The sequence below is a fragment of the Cydia pomonella genome, chromosome 15 (genome assembly GCF_033807575.1).
Source record: "Cydia pomonella isolate Wapato2018A chromosome 15, ilCydPomo1, whole genome shotgun sequence".
In the NCBI taxonomy this organism is placed as follows: Eukaryota; Metazoa; Arthropoda; class Insecta; order Lepidoptera; family Tortricidae; genus Cydia; species Cydia pomonella.
Window position 1 is genome coordinate 19,606,185 of NC_084717.1, and position 15,854 is coordinate 19,622,038.

The 15,854-nt window shown below is 36.0% G+C and overlaps 1 protein-coding gene across 1 annotated transcript; it reads left to right on the forward strand.

Annotated features, from left to right (window-relative positions):
• Positions 1–3,704: 3,704 nt before the first annotated feature.
• LOC133525409 (uncharacterized) lies at positions 3,705–14,684 on the forward strand. The gene is made up of 4 exons (XM_061861655.1): positions 3,705–3,833; positions 5,510–5,692; positions 6,957–7,113; positions 13,658–14,684. The coding sequence occupies exons 1-4, from the start codon at positions 3,756–3,758 to the stop codon at positions 13,741–13,743; spliced, it is 504 nt and encodes a 167-aa protein (XP_061717639.1). The 5' UTR covers positions 3,705–3,755; the 3' UTR covers positions 13,744–14,684.
• Positions 14,685–15,854: the final 1,170 nt, after the last annotated feature.

Sequence of the window (15,854 nt, forward strand, 5' to 3'; positions counted from 1 at the left end):
GTGATGAGCATGGATATTTGTTCCTGAGTCATGGGTGTTTTCTATGTATTTAAGTATTTATAAATATCTATATATTATATATATCGTTGTCTAAGTACCCTCAACACAAGCCTTATTGAGCTTACTGTGGGACTTAGACAATTTGTGTAATAATGTCCTATAATATTTATTTATTTATTTATTTATATGTAGATTATGTAGCTCCAAAAAGTAGATAAATTATGCTATCTTCTCAAAAAAGAACCATGACTCTAACTGTAACGACTATTTCTATATTATTTTTTGAATTGACGACAATGAAGACGATTATAAATTTTAAATGCAAAAGTCGAGAAAACTGCTATTATTATTTATTATATAAAGTTTATAATGGCAAAAATGCACTTATACTACTACTACTACTTCGAAGTTATATAGTAATGAGTATAATTGACTGACTTTAATTAATGTCTAATAAAGAATCAGTCTGTCTGTCTACTCTGTCTGTAATCAAATATTACAAGTATATTTGACCCACTGAGGTTTCAGATGAAGTTGAAAATCTGCATACATATGTAAGTAGGGTGACAATGAAATATTATGGTACCATCGAGCTGATCTGATGCATGAGAGAGGAGGTGGCCATAGGAACTCTGTGTCAAAATATCGCAACCAAATTGCGTTTGAGGTTGTTAGAATTGTCTCAATGAGTATTATTTTCCTTTGGAAAGAAGTACAGTTAAGACCTGTTCCGTAAAGTTAATTAACATACAAAACTTTCCGATGAACAAAATTATTTTATCGTCAACTATGTTATTTATCCCTTCAAGTGGTGGCCCACCACTCACGGGTCGATGCGATAGCCAGAAAGCTGTCGGCCAACAGAGGGTGGTTAGTGAGGTGTTGCCATATTTAGTGGCAAAATTAAAGGCTTTGAAGTATATTTACGCTCTTCTAGCGCCCAAAAGTAGCTAGCAAGTTAGACAAGGAAAACATACATACACACGCTTGTTAACGCTTGGTTGCTAAGGACCGTTCATCCGGGATCGAACGCCTAGGTCGAGTTCTGTCTTGATTTTTAAAGAGGTTATTTTGTAAATACACGGTACCCTCGAGGAAACGGAAAGATTTTAACAGTATATTCCGGATCGTATTTAGAGGCAAAAATTTCATATAAACTTTTTTAATTCGCCTAGTTTCAGAGTTAATACCAATTTAAAAAAATATTTTTCGTTGTGTTTTAGTGCATAACGCCTTTTTGATGGCTATGTCGCCAGTCGCCACTTTGGGACCTACTTAGTCTAGACTACCTTCTTGACAGATATCAAAGTCACAAGGTACCATTTGAATAGACTAATTTTTACGAAAAAAAAATGTACCAATTTATATTAATCCATAAATTTTCCAAGAACATGAACTTAATATGTTTAAAAACATACAAAAAGTAAAAAAAAAAAACATTTTTTTTTTTGCGGAATTGACTTAAACTTGTACATGAAATTCTTCTTATGACCTCAGGAATAAGTGGTTAAAAAAAATCCGTTTCCTCACGGGCACTTTTTATGACTTAACCTTTGAATTTTAAGCCCTACGTAGTAAATTAATTAACAATTACCTCCAATCATAACTTTGTTTTGTGGTGGTAGTCATTTTTAATAAGGAAACTGGAAAACTGTCACTGTTGCTAGGTTTGATTAGTTAGGTGCATGTGGCGAAATGCATAAACATTACAATAATTTAACAACAACAAGGACAACTTCAACAGAAGGACATGATGTCACGATCCTCAGCATTGAGGGACCAAGAAGAAGACAATAATTTAATTGTTCTATTCGAATAGCGTATTTAGTGCTTATTCTAACGATATATGCTTCAATATATACTTTTATACATAGATAAGCTTAAATAGTTGAATTTTTAATATTCTCTAAATCCGCGCTGAACACCCGACGGGGCCCTGCCACGTGACTACTTTTTACGTTTTGGCTTCTGCCACTTGAAGGGATATACTATAGGCCTTTCATCATTTCAAAATAAACTATTTTAATATATACATATTACACATAAGCACCCTAATGCAAAAATGAAGAAAATATATTTTGCGAAACTTTCGATCGATTTTTCCACTTATATTTTGTATTGGCAGGAAAAATAGTAAAAGCATATCACAAAGACATAACAAGGTCCAAGGTTTTAAAGAAGAAGGTAAAATTGGCTGAGACCTGAAATTGACGGCAGTGTCATCGAAATTTATACTTGAAAAAAGAAATAAAATGTCACCAGTTTTCATTTCATACAAAAAAGAAATAGCATGGTATAAAAGTATTATACCAAACTTTTACAAAGGACTTTATGTTTAACATTATCAAAAATGGAATTTAGTGACATTCTTGAATTTACAGAACAATTAACCAGTGAAATAAAAATATTGGCGAGAGGTACAAATATATACAAACTTCCGAACCGAGTACTTGCAAAATTTTGAATGGAATTTGAAGGGTAAATATCACTCCTGCTCACCTTACAAAATAAAATAGTTGATAAATGTTGTAAATAAAGTCTTAAGTGTATACCATATGAAAGTTAATAAACCAGAAATACCAAACAAATTCAACACTTATAACATAAAATATTACAGCCATTTGAGCACTTCCACAAAAACGTGAAATGGTACCTTTCACTAAACACTATTTAAATCCCACATATTTAAATCCAGTATATCTCCTGCATCCTGTATGTGTTAAAAATGAAGCTGTTCCAATATAATGACTTATATAAATTAAACAAGCGGATTAATTTTATTTGTTTACGTTTAAAAATAGGTATTCAATTTGATTATTACTGTAATAGCCATTTAAAATATTATTTTACCTAAATTGATAATTAAAAGTAGGTACCCCTCACGAAATAAGTACTACTGAATTTTATACTTAGCAGTGTTTTTTAAAATGTACATGTATTTTACCTTCCTCGTATTAAAAATGAAAAGTAGAGTGTTTAACTCGGGTGCAAGGCACCATTTCATCATTTGGTTAATCGTGGCTGTATGCCGGACAGGTGCGTGTGTAAAACTTGTCAAAAAAGATAATATGACGGATGGATGTCTGAAATGTCACCGTATTTAAGAATCAATTAGCTTAAAAATTAGTTTTTTCTTCGTAAGAGTGATGAAAACATTGTGTGTATAACATATTTGTGTATTTATAGTGTGATTATCCATTTTATGTAACGTCCGCTAAACTAGCACAGGTCCGACGCTGACAGTGGTCACGGGCGTACTGGCGTACTGACGGTATTGCCGCGCAGGGTAACGTTAAGTAGACAAAATGTTGAATTCATAATTATGAATGAAAAATTTAACGCATTGATAAACTGACAAGCAAAATGTTAGAGTTATTTAAAAGCTATTGAATGAAGTAAATTTCATATTGATATTCATCATAGTACTTCTAAAATATCGAAATAAATACAGTTTTAAGCATATTTTCAAAGCAAAAATCTATCGAGATGAAGATGAGCCATCGTGTTTCTGACAAGCATACGGCTAGTTCAAAGACTGAAGTTATACATACTAGAAAATAATCGATGAAATCCTTGTACAAGCCTGTAAATATCGATTTAAAAATAGCGCATTTTACTATACACCGCGCCTTAACGCAAAAGCGGTCACAATCACGTCACGCTTTCGAATAAATTTAGACTAGGGATACAGTACCTTTATAACAAATCTAGTTGGTTCGTATGCGCTGACAAATTCAAATTTGACGAAGTACAAAATGTTGTGCATACCCAAGAAATTTCTATATAAGTTTCCTTTGAAGACAGGAGCATTAGTATTTGGAATTATTACATTAGTAAGTGGACAAATTAGTAAACCTACGCTTTTTATTTCGTATTTGAATATAGATAGAGATATTATAGGAATTAATCATTTAAGTGAAGTGGGAATCCAAAATGATCCAAAACATCAGCCAGAGATGGTTTTAGCGACGCAAATAAGTTATATTAGAGGTTTTATAACATATTAAATCACATTTAAACAGATTCTATAGCGAATTTATTTAATTAGGGACCTCTATTTACCGACGTTTCGAGTGTTTCGACACAGGTTTCAAAGGTCATGGTCGCGGCTAACTACTACGCTCATGCTCATGCTATGCCATGGTGATGTGAGTTAGCCGCGACCATGATCAGTGAAACTTGTGTCGAAAAGTCGATCTAAATAAAGGTAATATTAGTAAAATAAATTCGCAATAGACCCCGTTATAAAATGTGTTTTTCGTTCAAACAGTGATAGTTTTAAATGAGTATTTATAAATTAAGATGTTAGTTGGGAATAAATAATTATGTTTTAGGGTCCCGTATGTATGTATGTATGTATTTATTTGCAAAGAATAAGTAGGTACAGCAGTGTTTTAGGTGGTAAGTGACAATTGGTTGCTTATTCTGCTATTTATACTAAACAGGTTGCAACTCAACTAGGAACCCTTATAGTTTTGCCATGTCCGTCCTGCGGCGGCATCATGGTTCCATTTTTATCACTTGTCACTATGCCCGTCACTTTCGCACTTACATACTTATTAGAACGGGACAGGTATGGTGACAAATGATAAAGAGCCGACCATCTTAGCCCTACTGTTTGTGTCTGTCCGAGGTTTTCAAAAAATCATGGCTATTCATCGATTACTTTCTAACTATTTATATTAATGTCATAATTTTAATTTTGTTATTTTTCACGCTTGCTTGTAAGGAAAATACACATTGTACCTGAATAGTTCTAACACCTTATGTTACGGTATTTTTGCAAATAAATAAATGATTGATTGATTGATACTTTCATTAGGTACTGATTATGCTTTGCCTTGTCTTATTTGGTTGCCTAGCATTCGATATGAAAAGTAAATAGAGTGTTCAATTTGGCGAAAGACCCGGGTATGTCCTTAAACTACGTCGAAAAGAGAGGTATGGGCAATGTGAATGTCATCTCGCCTTGTGTGGTAGGGCACAGCACAGCAGATGTCATTCCAGATCTAGAGCAGAGCCCAACTGGGGAAGTACCTCCACCTTACAGAAAACCGCAGCCAAATAACACTTGACCCTACTCATAGTGTTGTGTTCCTGCCGGTGAGTAAGGTTGCCAGAGCTCAACGAGGGGGGTGGGGTTAGGGTCGGCAACGCGCATGTAACTCCTCTGGAGTTGCAGGTGTACATAGGCTACGGAGACTGCTTACCATCAGGCAGGCCGTATGCTTGTTTGCCACCGACGTAGTATATAAAAAAAAGACACCATTTCAACATGATTTTAAACCTTGGTTAACAATTTAATATACTTATAGATTCTTTCTTATTAGACACGAAGCCTAAACTGAGCATATCGGACCAAATGCTCTTGGCCGGTTTTTTTTATTATTGACAAGAAATTGTCAACAATCGTAAATTTTGTCCAGATAATTTATATTTTGAGCTTGAAGCTCTTCAGATTACCACACTATATTGCCTAATTTCTCATGTTCTCGTGTCTCTTTTTAAGTGCCTCCTGATAATCTGCGCCGTCACCATGATCATCCAAATCGTCTTCATCAAGGACTGCCCCACCTATGAGTCATGCCATCCCTTCGCTATGCTCAACTGCTACGCTTATAGCATCACTGGCTTTATTTACATGCTCGTCATGATTGCTATGAACTTATGGTTCTTTCACGGCATTAAAAAGGTACTGTTCTTCATTATTACCTAGTTTCATTTAGGAAATCTTCATTACTGTCTTAGAAAGCTAGATAAGGTTTCTGATCGAGAATTCTAGAGAAATTAATCCTTCGTCGAGACGGGAACCAAACTCATGCCTCGAGAACTCGAAAAATAAAAAATATCTTGCGATAAGAAAAAAGATAACGCGCGTATAACACAGTATAATTGTTGAGCAATACACTTGGTCTATCGGGACATTCGTGATATCTAGTAGCGGTACTGATAAATCCGCTACTTGACACTAGATGTCGACTACGAAAATAAGCGTTTTGGTAAGAAAACTGATGTGTGGAGTGAGCACTCTTTGCTTACGTATTTCTGTATGCTACGGGCCAGGTCGTCAAAAGTCGGCCAACTCTCCATTCAAAGGCCAAAAATTTTGCGTATTTTTTTTTCTAATCAGATCACAATACCTAATATGCCCTTAAACGGACCCGCACTATTTTTGTTGCCCCTGTAGTTAGTTAGTCGTGTACAAAATTAGAACTATATACGTAATAAGATTATCGATATAAATGTTATTAATTTTATGATTTAAAATGTTTGTTAAAGTTTTACATAAATTCGCTTCAACAAAAAAAACTATTAGTAGTTGTAAACTTTTTACTATACAAAAAAATAATAATAATAGTAACTTACATTTAGGAAAATCTAAATACAAAGGCAAAATTATTTAAGGATATCTTCCAACTAATTATATATTGTTGCTGTTAATTAAATGCCAATTGCATCCACACTTTATCAGGCCTGATGTCAGACCGGATTTCGGGCCTGGGAAATATTATTTTTCCGTTTTACCAAATATCAGCACATCGTTTACAATATTTGAAATGTAAAAAAAATGGTTCATATGCAATAATATCAAACATTACACATTTTTGGCAATTAGAGACAAAGTATTTTTTAAGTACATTTCAAATATTGTGCTGATATTCCGTGAAACGGAAAACGATTATCAGGCCCGAATCGGGACTGATTTTTGGCCCGTTATCGTGTAGTGTGGATGTAATTGGCGCTCTGCCTACCGTACCCTGCCTACGTAGCAGGAGGTCCCGGGTTAAAATCCTAGTCCGGGAATTTATTGTGACTAGATCGAATTGTGTAAAAAATATTTATTTCTTGCGTTTTTACTCTTGTCAATGCTGGATATCAGTATATTATACTTATGTAATTATTATTAATTTAAGATAGAATGATATTTTTCCATAAATAATGAATTTCTTTTCTAGAAGAAGCCATCAGTGGTGCTAAGCTGGCTCATAGTATATTCAATGTGGCTGGTCCTAGCCTTCGTCATACTGATTATCTTAATATGTCTGCATGTGTCAGAAGTTAACAAATTTGTCAACGCAATTTGTGCTTTAGTGTTTGGACTCATTGCTATTGGTAAGTAACGAAATAGTACATTAGTATAGAGGACGGGAAACGAAGGGTTACAGACCAAGTACTTAGATATAGGTAGGATAGGGATACGCGGCCGGCTACTCGCCGAGATTTGTATAGCTAGTGTTTTTCTCAAACCTGCAGTTTATTTAATCGTATGGCGTATAAACATAAACATTTCAAAAATATATAGCTAAATAAAATAATTATAAATCTACATTCAGGGTCTCAAGCCACGAGATTGCGTCTGGTGTTAATTTAAACAGATCTTCCGGGGGGCCTGGAAAAGAGTGCAAAGGGCAGCGCTGTATAATAGTCCCGCCAGCCCCATTTATGGTGAAAATAGTTACAGCGCCCGTGACCTGTCCTCAAACCTGCAATGAAATAAAAAAAATTGGCCAAGAGCATGACGTCATGCTCATTGTAGGGTTTTGTAGTTACTATTTTTTGAGAACAGGCTAAACGAGGGCTATTAATTAGTAAGTATCATGTAAATCAGATGGATCCCAGACCAGTAAACCGGTACCCCTAGTGTAAATATTTTCGACAGCGAAACGTGACGTACGCGTTTGCGTTAAGTGTCATTTTGTATGAGATTTTTGACTTTCCAAAACGTCCCGCTTGGCGCGCTGTTCAAAAACCCATACAAAATGAGACTTAAGGCAAACGCGTACGTCACGTTTCGCTATCGACTAAATTTACACTAGGGGTATCGGTGTGGAGCCTTTCCAAATTAAAAACGTCATTAGCATCACGTGTATTTAAAAAAGTTAAAATTACTACGACAATTTCTGTGGGAATGTTCTGTGGTGGGTCTATGGACAGGCTTGTTTCGGTTATACGTGTAAAATCATTTATTGATAAAGGTTCTACAGCGACTAAACTAAACCAATAACTAGCTTAAACTCAGCAGTTATTTTAATTTACATTGTTAATGTTAGCTTGAATTACATAATACCTATGATCAATAACAGTATGTGATAACCACTCTGAAGTTTAAGTTTTAACATACCAAGGTTTCAATATACATACGTATGCAAAAGCGGCTATAGTTATTAATATTTATAATACCTACTAGTCGATGGAGGGTAGATTTGGTTTTTTCTGCCAATAAACTGTACTGCAGTTTGGCAGATTAGTAGTTTAAGGCTTTTTGTACTCTTCTTTTGGTTCAAAAAAAAATAAAAAAGGGAGTGCCTTCGCAGCGTTGTACGTCTTTTTACGAAGAAGAGAAGATTTTTGCAATGACTCAAAAACAGCTAGACCGATCATTTTCGCTATAAATTTCATTGAAAGTATTTACTAAGCTATTGTTTCACGATTTTTTTTCTCATATTTTTTGGACCCGGGGTTCAAAAGTTAGAGGGGGGAGGGTCACATTTTAATCCTGCGCCATATCACACGGTTGTCGGTTGTCTATTCTGTTGTGTTTGTTTCTTGCATATCGTTCTTTATGGTTTGAAGCCAGGTTAATGGTGTTCGACCAGGCAATTTTTTTCCTCTTCTATGTTCATCATTCTTTTAAATATAAATATAAATAAATATTATAGGACATTATTACACAAATTGACTAAGTCCCACAGTAAGCTCAATAAGGCTTGTGTTGAGGGTACTTAGACAACGATATATATAATATATAAATATTTATAAATACTTAAATACATAGAAAACACCCATGACTCAGGAACAAATATCTATGCTCATCACACGAATAAATGCCCGTACCAGGATTTGAACCTGCCGATGGTCCCGGCTTCATAGGCAAGGTCACCCACAAGGCCAGACGGGTCGTCATTTGGTCATATGGTCATCCTCTCACCTCATTACATATCCAATCCAGCGCATACGGTTTTCGGTAAGTTTTTCGTGCACCTTGGCAACCTTTAATGTACCGTGAATATAATCATTCCTTATTTCGTCCATTCTTGTGACTCCTCCAGACCAGCGAAGAATCTTTATTTACATGATTTGGTGTACAAAAAAAAAACCCCACATTTAAAAAGTGAGTTGTTTTTAGCATTGAATATTTTAGTTGCCTAGAGAAAGATAGGAGTTAGTGCTAGCGGTACGCCTAAAAACCTGCAAATTGTGTTAAAAGCATGAAAATTGGCACGATTAATCTTTCGGCGATTTGAATCAATTTGACCTGTAGCACCAAAAAGAATAAAAAAAATTGAAGAGTTATGACGTCATCTTTAAAATAAGGTATTATTTGGGATTTATACATTAGAAAATCAACTTTTTCAATACAAATAGAAAGGAAAACAATACTGTTCTAATGCTTGCCATTATTCATGAGTATGGAATTATTCATACAACTTGAGATGATCCAAAACATTATCTCTAAGTTCATGCACATTTCCATATAAATCAAGGCAATCATAATATATATGTTAATCCTAAATCTCGGTAACAAAATGTTTGCGGCTTATTATGTTTACTTATTAGGCAACCAAATGAAGGAAAACACGGGGAAGTAATTCGTGTATAAGCGAATTTTGGCATAGTTGGTAGATAAAGGTACCTTACATAACATACTGAAAGTACTGATGGATGGGGTTGGCGCTTACGGGTAGGGGATGGGGGTGGCGCTTACGTGTAGGGGGGGGGGGGGGGAGAATGGCAAAAAACGGCACCCTTATGGATTCGTCATGTCTGTCGGTATGTATTCGGTATGTCTGTAACTATAAGAACTATACTGTTGAAACTTGGTAAGTAGATGTATTCTGTGAACCGCATTAAGATTTTCACACAAAAATAGAAAAAAAAAACAATTTTGGGGGTTCCCCATACTTAGAACTGAAACTCAAAAATGTTTTTTGATCAAATCCTTACGTGTGGGGTATCTATGGATAGTTCTTCAAAAAAGATATTGAGGTATTGCTTTGGCATTGGGCGTCCATTTGTTTAAATATGTCAATGAATTTATAATATTAAGTACCTAGTTAAAATAATAATTATCACAAATGCCAAAATGGACGAACTTATCACTACGTAAAGAACGACTCCTTTCATTTTTTTTTTACATTTCTGAATAATTAAAGAATTAGGTAGTTTTTTAAAAATAAGATTATATAGGCTAAGTTAATATGCAAAACAATCAAGACACGAAAACATACATATAATAAAGGACAATGTAAAGTAAACCTACATACTATTGCATATATATTAAGAGGACAGGGGACGAGCGTTTCTCCATACAAACGTAGTCTCCATTTTCCTCCTTGAATATTGACATAATGCGAATAGAAGTACATTACGCAACGACGGGAGTAAGTGAAATTTTGGATACGAGGGTGGTAATTCCCAACAGCCGCAGGCTGGAGGGAATTAAAGACCCAAGTTTGCAATATTCTTACCCCCGGAGTTACACACAATGTTTTTCAAACACTTGCGAAGAAAAAACTAAATTTTAACTGAAATAATCCTTGAATACGGTGACATATCCGACATTCGTCCGACATTTTTAAATTTCTTGACAGGTTAGGCATCAACGGCACAGACCTATTCGGCATTCAGCCACGATTGAAAATTAAGTAAAAATATTTTAAACGGCTGTGAAATTAATAAAATAAATAATTGTTAACTTCGGGAAATAGGCGTGATTATATGTATGTATGTAATACATATAATCACGCCTATTTCCCGAAGGGGTAGGCAGAGACCACGGATTTCCACTTGCTACGATCCTGACATACCTCTTTCGCTTCCTTCACTTTCATGACATTCCTCATACACGCTCGTCGGTTTAACTTAATCAAAAAAAAAAGCTACACAATCCATAACTCCCGTGGGAACAATATAAGCCTTCGCCTTACGCCTACGCCCAAGCCTTACGCCTTTGTTTGTTTGTCTTTGTCTTTGTTTTTTTTTTTTGTTTTTTTTTAGATTTTTCAATTTTAGGAGCCTTACAATTTTTGTATCAGAGTCAGATCGCATAAATAAAACTCGAATCACTGGAATTTTTCTTAAACACATACAAGAAAATAATATAAAACTTTAACCGCTCCACATTTTCTATTAAAATCATCTTATCGTATGTCTATTGTCCATTTCTTATCTCACCTTCCCCGCTCTTTTTCTAATGAACTGTACATGTCCTGTGTTGTTTGGGATGTCCATAACAATAAATGTTTTTTGTTTTAGGTACCTCCCACAAGTCCTTTAACCAAACCAAAATGTATCATACACCGAACATGCTTATCGTGTGTGGTACGTCTTGAAACGTCGTCATTGGCAAAATCCCTCCTGCCAAAACACAAGAGGGGAAAGCCATAAAAAAAACTCGAACTAGCCCGATACTTGTGGTTGATATACATCAAATTGTGTCAAAATATTTTAATACCTATGTGGCTACCATCAGTTCGGCACTGACATAAACGCTATCGAGAACGTAACTTACTTTCGATGCATCTCGCTCGTACTCGCACATATGTAAGTGTGAGCGAGATGTATCGAAAGTAAATTACGTTCTCGATAGCGTATATGTCAGTTTTGACACTGTCAGTGACTCATGATACGACGGTACCCGTATCATGAGTCACTAACATGTTAATATCCAAAAAGGAAAATGGGGACTACCTTTGTATGGAAAGGCGGTTTCGGGGCGGTCGTCCACTTTTGTCTATTCATCTTAATAGATAAGATTACTAAATATAAACTACGAGCAAATAGAAGATAAGCCACAAGGTTAAGCAAAGTAATTGTAACATAAATGTATACGAGTAATGACATGTGTATGGTATTAAATAATAATATATATACAGAGGTATAATTAGCTTAAATGTAAAATAGGGCTTTAAGGCATTGTACCAAGGATACTGGCGGCATTTCCTCGTTGTATCTCAATGCTGATACGTTGTGCGAGGAAACCACCAGCTCTTCGGTCGCCATGCAGCCAAGGTGACAATCGTTATCGCTTCGACAACGAATCGCTTTGCGTCTCTCTATCACTCTTCCATATTAGTGCGACAGTGACAGTGACAGTTGCGTTTCGATCGCTACGGAGCGTCAGTGATTTGCATTTGCACGAAAGCACGCCTCCTTGTGGGCACCCTTTTGTGGTATAAAATTCATGGTCTATAGTATTGAGGGTCAGAGTGGCTACTCTGTTCGAGAGCATGCTATGTACCCATCTGGTGGTGGTTTCGTCAACTCCCTTTGATTTCATACCATTTAGTATAGTCTCTGTGGGCGTATTGTCGAAAAGACCCTCTACATCAAGGAATGCACATGGAGCTGTTTGCTTGTCCTCTAGGGTTTTCTGCACCTTGTCAACCAGGTCGAGTAGGGCAGTCTCCGTAGATTTTCCCTTTTGGTAAGCATGTTGGTTTACACTTAGTGGTCCTTCCACCAGGTATTTCGCTCTAATGTGCTATTCAATAATTATTTCCATCGTTTTGAGTAGGAACGATGTTAGACTGATTTGTCTGAAGGATTTAGGTTGTGAGCTGCAGGGATCGGAAACCGGTATTTTTTGTATGGGAACGAAAACGGTATTTTTTCGTTCTTTGTTAATTATTTCATTTCTAATTGGGCAATCTAATAATACGAAGTCGTTATCTAAAAACACAACCGAGTCCTATATTTTGAGTATAAAATAAACCGAAATATATGTTTATTTCAAAGTTTTTCCAAAAAACCGGTTCCGATCCCTGGTGAGCAGTCCTCTTTCCCTGCTTTGGTATAAATCGTACCTTGACCCTAGTCCATTTATCTGATATAATTTCCCACGCGGAACTTGCTCGGAATATTCTGGCCAGATGCGGGAGGAGGAGCTCCTGTCCTTGCTGTAAAAGCGCCGGAAACACTCCATCTTCTCCCGCTGATTTAAATAGTTTAAATTTTTCCAATGCCCATTTAATTTTGTTTGGTCTAAAGATGTTGGTTGCCAAATTCCAGTCGATATTGCTTGCCCTGTGGATTTGAGGATTCCTTTGGGCGCAAAGTTGTGTATTACTGGTTGAATACGAACCGGGGAAGTGGGTGCCTCTGAGCAAGTCGAGACTTTCCCCTTCTGTGTTCGTTAATGTGCCATCCGGTCTTTTAAGGAGACCGAGATACCTTCTTTTTGCCTTCCTGATTTGTTTATTATATTCAGTCAACCATACCTTTCCCACTCATTCGGTTCGGTCGAGTGATTAAATATACGACGTGTAAACCTTCGAAGGTTTTCTAGCCTTTTGACATATTTTGGGACATCCTTTAGACGTTTTTCGAGGTCAGCCTTATATGCTTCCCATGTCGTTTCTTTTGTATTTCTACGCGTAAGTGGTTCCCTATCTAGAGAGCCTTTCACACTGAACAAAATATGAATTTGGAGCTAATTATCTATTTTCAATACATAGTGTAGTAATAATATTACAATAAACAAAGTTATAAGTACACGAAATCATTCCCGCACCAAAAAAACCCGATGTATGAATTTATTACTTTGTGTGCGTGTGCGTGTGCGTGTGTGCGTGCGTGCGTGCGTGCGTGCATGAATTTATTAGTAGACTAAATATTATCATCTAGCCTATTCTAATTGAATGCCAATTTGTTTCAGCTATACTGGTGTACGGCGTATTGGTGATAGTTGGATTCTGGATGGAATTGAAAACGACAAAACATCGGCTATCAACGACTGCATAAAACGGGTTAAGGCTAGACCATACCGGATACATATGCGGCACGTCTTCGGCGCTGGCTGCGTAGTATAGTCAGCATAAAAAGTAACGTATCAGAGACGGGTTAAAAGTATCTACCATACCATTACCAATAGTATTATACCATTTTCTGATAACCAGGGACCGTATAACTTTTTTTTTTAAATTACTTACATTATTTCTGTATGTTTACATGGAGTTTTTTTATGACAGAAATTGAAATAACTAACCTACTACGAATGTCACGAAGAAAATAAATACTTTTTACGTAAAATACACTGTTAAAAATAAAATATTAATATTTAACTTACTATTTTATATTTAATTTAGTGACGTAAGATATTGATTATTTCAACTATCAATATCAGAAGTATTAATATCAATATCTAAATAGATTGACAAATGATTAATTAGGTATTACGAAAATACTACTGTAACACTATGCAGCAAGCCATGCATGGAGGCAGAAGAGACAGCCGCCCACGTCATTCTCGAATGCCCAGGGGTGACAGACTAGCGGGCACAACACCTCGGTTCGTCGGGATCTCTCTATCCTCTACAGAGTCGTACTCACTCAGACTCTGGCATACAACTCAACCGATCCAACACGAATCTGTCCTACTCAGAAATTGGCCTCAAAAGAAAGTGACCTCCATATCATAAGTCGCATGTCGATATTGTTTTATTCAGAAACACACATATGGCGAATCTGACCTCCACAGAGTCGGGCCCACTCAGATTCCGGCCCAAAACCAAACTGTCTCAATACGAATCTGCCCCGGCCCGCCCAAAGGCTAATAGAAACCAATACTTGTTATTTATATTTTACGTAACAAAAGGTGTACAATTTCAACGACTAAATCTTATCAATTTTACATTTTTGCTCTAAAATCGATACTGGGCTCTTAATAAAGAAATTCTCGAAAAGGCTTCTTTAATTTCAGACAGGTTATAATTTCATGAAATCGATCAAGCTAGGTATTTCTGGTATGCTCTGTTTATTTCACGCTCTTGTGAAATTGCCTGTAGTTTTTTAAGAGCAATTTTACTTAACTAGCATTTATCGGTCGACTGTACCCTCTCGCGTCACATGATGGTCGTCTATGACAGTTCATTCTGACAGGGAGTAGCTGTCACGTTTAATATTTGTACACGGTTTTTCGAAGTTTAGCACATTTTTACAAGCTTTTATTTACTTTCACCTGACCGTTGTCTGTTTGTAATCAAATCTTGCAAGTTAAATTTGACCCACTTCCCGGTTTCCGATGAAGCTGAAAATTTGCATACATATGTAAGTCGGGTGACAATGCAATATTATGGTACCATCGAGATGATCTGATGATGGAGACTGGAGGTGGCCATAAGAACTCTGTGATAAAACAACGCAACCAACCTGTGTTTGGGGTATTTAGAATTGTCTCGATAAGTATTTATATTCGTTGCAGTCAGCGATAAAAGCTTGTACCATAAATTGTTTTTTTCCCAAGAACAATTTTTTTTACATGTAAAATTTAAGAATATTTTTTTTGTGATACAAGAGGCAAACAAGCATACGACCGACCTGATGGTAAGTGATTACCGCCGCCCATGGACACCTGCAATACCAGAGGGGTTGCAAGAGCGTAGTCGGAATTTATGATGGGAGTACGCTCTTTTCTTGAAGGTTTGAAGAAAAAACAACTACTTTAGTAGAAACATATTTCTTCAATTACTTTATTTAAATTAAGGCCAATCATACGCGGCCAGTTTGAGAGTTAAGGACAATTACATTTCTGCCATTGCAATGAAAATTAACGTCGTTTACCTTAAATTTTAGTAATGATGGATTATCCTCTTGGGGAAACTTTCTTCTTGGGGGCAAGAAAGTTTAAGAAATTTAAGAGAATTGCAGAACCACAGCAAAAATATATTTTGATTTGTGATTATCGTCGGCGAATGCCATATATAGTAAACACCCCTATAATGGAACAGGCACCAGTAATGGAATGGTATAGACAAATCCTGTAAAACAAGTATTTATCATCAGTTTTTAATCGCTGGTAACATTTTACCATAAACAAGAGCCAAAGAGCTACTTAAGTTTAATTTTTCATTGAT

Coding starts and splice junctions, on each gene's coding strand:
- LOC133525409 (XM_061861655.1), top strand. CDS start 3,756: ATGTTGTGCATACCCAAGAAATTTCTATATAAGTTTCCTTTGAAGACA. Junction 3,834..5,509: donor TATTTGGAATTATTACATTA/GTAAGTGGACAA, acceptor TCTCTTTTTAAG/TGCCTCCTGATAATCTGCGC. Junction 7,114..13,657: donor GTTTGGACTCATTGCTATTG/GTAAGTAACGAA, acceptor AATTTGTTTCAG/CTATACTGGTGTACGGCGTA.